This window comes from Lepus europaeus, chromosome 7 (assembly GCF_033115175.1).
Source record: "Lepus europaeus isolate LE1 chromosome 7, mLepTim1.pri, whole genome shotgun sequence".
Lineage (NCBI taxonomy): Eukaryota > Metazoa > Chordata > Mammalia > Lagomorpha > Leporidae > Lepus > Lepus europaeus.
The window spans coordinates 6901410-6907256 of NC_084833.1; the positions used below are offsets into that span (position 1 = coordinate 6901410).

The window sequence follows — 5847 nt, forward strand, 5'->3', positions numbered from 1 at the left end:
TCCCAGAGAACGTCCTGCCCGCTAGACTCTGGGGAACATCTAACCTCTTAAGAAGCCCCTGATATTTGCCCAGGCCTAGTTTCTTGTCCCTCCCCCATTAAGGGTCCTTCATTACCACCAAAGCTAATTGGCCACACAACATCAGGGGAGGGGAGGACAACTAATGACAAGTGTATAGACATGTGGTTGGTCCTGTAAAAAATCGCCCCATAAAATGACCTTTTAAGTAATTGGTTGGTCCTTATGCCCTGCCCCAATAGTCCTATGGTTTCATGCTTTAAAAGGTTTTGCTACGCACGCAATAAACGAGTTCTTGCCTGACTTGGCTCCCCGCTGTGTCTGACTGTCTCTGGGATCAAGGGAGGCTGGGGAACGGGCGAGCGGCGCACTTACCTTTCCTTGGACCCAGTCCATCCTCGTTCGGGTGGACTAAGACCCTACATCTGCGCCCAATGTGGGGCTCGACCAGGGGTGCGTCGGCCGAGGCTAAGTGGTCTCTCAGGGTAAGTGAAGCCCTCAGTATGGGTAATGCAATTTCGTCCAAAGTGGACCAGGCCTTAAAGGCCTTACAAGACTTGGGAGAGCCCAGAGACTCAGAGGAAGATGGCGGGGAAAGAGAATGGGCTCAGTGAAAACGAAAGTAAAAGTCACCCTGCCTAGCCCATCCGCCCCAGAAGGACCAGAACCCGCCCCCATACCTCCGGGGGCAGAGGCGGCCTCCCTCTATGTAGAGCTGCAGAGGGATCTAGACCCTTGTGATTGCCTGGGAAGGAGGGAGGAGAAATGAGGTGACCTATGTGGGAGCAGCCGCTGGCATGGCAGTGGCCATGCCACTCACTCTGCTGGTGCTGCTGCTCCTGGGGCCAGGTGGCTGGGGCCAGGCAGAGCCCCCACACAACACCATGTGGGAGGATCACCCCGCTGCCTTCCTGGGATGTGGCCACCACCTTCCAGGGCCCCCGGGCACGCCTGCTGCGCTGCCTCACCAACCCCGCCAAGGGCTGCCAGGCACTAGCCGCACACCTGCTGGCACTGGGCCTGTGGCACACCGCACACCCCCACGACACCTGGACGCACCTGCTACCCATGCTGGCTGTGCGCCTGGCCGGCCCAGACCCCGCGCAGCCACCGCCAGAGCCATGCGAGGAGCTGCGCCTGGCGCTCGTGTGTCTGCTCGGCCTGGCTGTGGAGCTGGGTGGCACCGCGGCCGTGTCACACCCAGATGACGCGGTGTGCGTGCTGCGCTGCACCCCACAACACAGCGCATGAGCCCTGCGGGGTCCACCCGAGCTGGAGCGGCGGCGGCAGGGGCGGCCCCGGGCCAGCAGTGGCCTCAGCACGGGGACGACGGCTGCCGCCCACCCGGTCGAGCGGCGGCACGGACCCGGAGGAGGACGATGGCGGTGAGCGCTGGGGCCGGCGGCCCGGGCAGGGGCCCCGGCGCGGGGGGTGGGGAGGGCTGCGGCTCTGGGCTCCGGGCCCCTCTCTCCGCCCTGTCCCCTTGGAGGGCTCCCCCCCACCCCGAGGGCTGAGCTCGGGACCCCGCTGTTGGAAACCGGGATGCCCCTGTCGACTCGGGGCCTCGCACCTTCTCCCCGGGGCGCGCGGGGCTGGCCGAGGCGAGGGGGCTTCGCCCACAAAGGCGGACGCCCCCTCCCGCCCGCGCATCCTCGCTCTCCTCCTCTTCGGAATTGCTGCCCCGGGGCCCCAGTTCGTCAGCCCCAGCAGGACCAGCTCCAGCTCCTCGTTCGCTCCTCCATGGAGCCAATTCTCCCTTCACCACCAGGTCCACACCTGGGACCCCCAGCCTGCCCAGCCCGGGAGACTCCGCCGCTCCCACCTCCGCGACCCCTTCACCGCTGTGCGCCACAAGAGCTGCACGTGCGCTGCCGCCCTGGCGTGGACCACACCGGACCACTTCCACCTGCAGGCCAAGGCCCTGATTGCGCCGCTGACGCACCACCATTACCCACCACCACGTACCAGGACGTCACCCTGGGCAGCCGGAAGACCCACGCAGTCTACCTGCTCCACACAGCCCTGATCAACAGCTCCCACAACCTCAACCTCCAGCTCAAGTGGACGAGACCCCCAGAGAGCGAGGCCCCACCAGTGCCCTTCCTGCCCACCCAGCGCTATGTGAGTGGCTACGGGCTGTGGAAGGGGGAGCTGAGCACCCTGCTCTACAACACCCACCCGTACCGCGCCTTCCCCGTGCTGCTGCTGGACACCGAGCCCTGGTACCTGCGGCTCTGTGCACACGCTCACCATCACGTCCAAGGGCAAGAACAAACCAAGTTACATCCACTACCAGCCTGCCCAGGACTGCCTGCAGCCCCACCTCCTGGAGATGCTCATTCAGCTGCCCACCAGCTCGGTCACCAAGGTCTCCATCCAGTTTGAGCGGGCCCTGCTCAAGTGGACTGAGTACACTCCAGGCCCCAACCACGGCTTCTATGTCAGCCCACCCGTCCTCAGTGCCCTTGTGCCCAGGGTGGTGGCAGCCACACCAGTGGACTGGGAAGAGAGCCCCCTCTTCAGGACCCTGTTCCTGGTCTCCAACGGCTCCAGCTACTTTGTGTGACTGTACACGGAGCCGCTACTGGTGAGCCTGCCCACGCCGGACTTCAGCATGCCCTACAACGTGATCTGCCTCATGTGCACCGTGGTTGCCATGTGCTACAGCTCCTTCTACATCGAAGGATGTGCACTGGCGGCCTGGCCAAGAGGCTGGCCTAACGGAACAACTTTTACAACAAAAACGGGGGACCAGCCCCCATCTCAATGGGGGTGTGAGACTACGGGGCCGGGTCATTGGATTAGTCAGAGGGTCTCAGGAAAAATTCTGGAATGGATGCCAAATTGTTAATGAGACCTTAAGCCAGTGGGTGGCACCCCAGAAGGGAGGGATGTTTGGGCTATGCAGGGCTACAGGATCCACACCTTGTATTTTGATAGGAGTATTGGTACACAGCAATGATTCCTGTGTGCTAGTGACCCTCATTCCCCACACACTGTATCACCCAAACGAAGAAGTGGTAGTGCGCCCACACCAGCGTCAGTGACAAGAGGTTATGACCGCTGTGGTGGTAACCACACTCACAGGTTTGGGTGCCACAGGGGTTGGCTTAGGAGCTTCATTTTTAATAAAACAAAAAAGGAGGGGTTCCAGGAAGTACAGGCTCAGATAGATTCAAATCTGGATAAGCTGGTCCAACTTATCTGAGCCAAAACGGAACAAATCCAACTCATGACCCTCCGAATACATTATAACAAAATTAAAAAAAAAAAAAAAAAACCCTCCGTGTAGCCGGGACGTACTTCCCAATGGAGGTGTCCGTATGCTCAAACCTCAAACGAGGTGGGCAATCGGTAAAACAAAAAAGGGGGAACCTGCGGGGAAATGAGGCGCAGGAGCCAGTTCAAAGATGGCGCCCAAAGGAAGTAAGGTGGGCGGAACCCAAGGTTGTTTACCACCAAAGCAATTGGCCACACAACATCAGGGGAGGGGAGGACAACTAATGACAAGTGTATAGACATATAGTGGGTCCTGTAAAAAATCGCCCCATAAAAATGACCTTTTAACTAATCGGTTGGTCCTTATGCCCTGCCCCAACAGTCCTGCGGTTTTGTGCTTTAAAAGGCTTTGCTACACACACAATAAACCAGTTCTTGCCTGACTTGACTCCCCGCTGCGTCTGTCTCTGGGATCAAGGGAGGCTGGGGAATGGGCGGGTGGCGCACTTACCTTTCCTTGGACCCAGTCCATCCTCATTCGGGTGGACTAAGACCCTGCAGCACAGGGCCAGGTGGGGGCGGGGGCGGGGGGCGCAGAGCCTCCACGCTGTCCCCAGGCACTCCCTCCTGGCACGCTGGGCTCCCGGAGGCCGGCGGACCCCTCCCTGCACACACGCGATTGGAGCAGGCGCGCCCGTGTCCAGCCGCGACAGCACAGGAGGCTCAGGGTGACTCTGGTGGCCGGGGGAAGCCGCGGGGCTGCCTCCCCCAGGTCTCCCGGGCCTGGGGCTTTCTCTTATCGCCGGCCCCCGGGGCAGAGAGCAGGGACCAGGAGTTTCTATGGCCGCCTCGGGGAGGGAGTTGCTACGCAGAGTCGTGGACAAAAACCAAAATCCATGCACGTGAAAAGGTGGAGACAACCCACGTGTCCCGCGAGGGCTGGACGGGTCAGTGATCCCCAGCTGTGGCAGCGCGGCCTGGGTCTGAGGCCAGAGCGGCAAGACATTGGGAAGGGGGAAGCTTGTGCCCCAGGCACCCTCCCCGCGGGCTGTCATCCCAGGACCGAGGTCCAGCGTCAGCATAGAGAACACAGCGAACAGGAGCACGCCGTCCACGCGGTGACGTCCACGTGGCTACCACCCCGCCGGGACCAGTCACGGAAGGGCAGGTCCTGGGTGACGTCACCCGACAGAAGCTCCTGCGTGGGCAGAGCCAGGGCGGCGGAGAGTGGAGCGGGCTCGTGGTGGCCAGTGGGCTAAGCCCCTGCGGCACGGCAGCACCCCCACGGGCGCCGGTTCGAGTCCCGGCTGCTCCGCTTCCGACCCAGCTCCCGGCCAACGCGCCTGGGACGGCCGTGGAGGGTGGCCGAGTCCTCGGCCCGATGCCGTGCTGGCTCCTGGCTTTGGTCGGGCCCCGCCCTGGCCACTGCGGCCGCTTGGAGACTGAACCGGTGAGTGGAAGATTCTCTCTCTGTAGCTCTCCCCTTCAAATAAACAAATCTCAAACGGAGTGCTTATTCATGGCTACGACGGCCAGTGCGGCTGTGCGACCGCTGCCACGGTGAGGCCGACGCCGCGAGCCGCCCTCCCTGCGCCTGGCCTGCCCCTCCGGGGCTCCTCCCCGCGCTCCCCCGGTGACTGGGATGCGTTCCGGGACGACTACAAATCGACTCACATAAAGCACACTGGGGACAGGGATACGATCGACGGGGTCGCGGGGGGTACGGCCAAGGCCGAGTGGACTCAGGGGTCCAACTGAGCGCTTCGTACCTCGTTCTGGGCAGCAGGGACCGCTGGGCCCAGCTGACCACTCGCCGTGCCCCCCCCAGGGCCTCCGCACTGGACGCACACAGCACCTGCTGGCGGCTCCCCCCCTCAGGGCCGTGCGTGTCCGGGTGGGGTTCTGCTTCGGGGAGAGCGAGGGGCACTCGGGGAACCAAGGACACAGGACAGAGCCTGACCTGGACACCCCACAGCGTCAGGGAGCAGAGAGAGGTGGGCTCCTGTGAGAAAGGTGGGCTTCCGGTGTGGAGAGAGGCGGGCTTCCGGTGTGGAGAGAGGCGGGCTTCCGGTGTGGAGAGAGGCGGGGTTTCCTGTGAGGAGAGGGAGAGGCTTCCGGTGAGGGGAGAGGCGGGGCTTCCCGTGTGGAGAGGGGCGGGGCTTCTGGTGTGGAGAGGGGTGGAACTTACAGCGTGGAGAGGGGCAGGGCTTCCTTGAGAGAGGCGGGGCTTCTGTGAGGAGAGAAGTGGAGCTTCCTTGAGAGAGGCGGGGCTTCTGTGAGGAGAGAGGCGGGGCTTCCTCGAGAGAGGCGGGGCTTCCTCGAGAGAGGCGGGCTTCCTGTGGAGCACCGGAGAGCCTCGTGCGGGGGCTCGCTGAAGGGCCCCCGAGAGAGCAGTGTTAGCCGTGGGTCCACGGCAGCCGCACGGTCAGGGGCCGGAATGCACGCAGCCTGCGGGGTGGAGGTGCAGAAGGCGAGGGTGGCCGCGGCAGGGCCGAGCGGGAGGGCGGGGTGCGGGAGCCGCGGGCCGGAGCGGCGCCGTGGGGGTGGCACCCATCAGCTTGCGGCGTGGGGTGCCGGCTTCCTGTGGGCCCTGCTTCTGATCCGGATCCA

General features: G+C 63.2%; 1 protein-coding gene across 1 annotated transcript; it reads left to right on the top strand.

Moving 5' to 3' along the window:
- The first annotated feature begins 452 nt into the window (after positions 1-452).
- LOC133763145 (GPI transamidase component PIG-T-like) lies at positions 453-4995 on the top strand. The gene is given in 6 exon segments (XM_062196419.1): positions 453-503; positions 955-1232; positions 1291-1403; positions 1874-2252; positions 2254-2705; positions 4817-4995. Coding segments are annotated over 6 exon segments (1452 nt in total).
- The last annotated feature ends 852 nt before the right edge of the window (positions 4996-5847 follow it).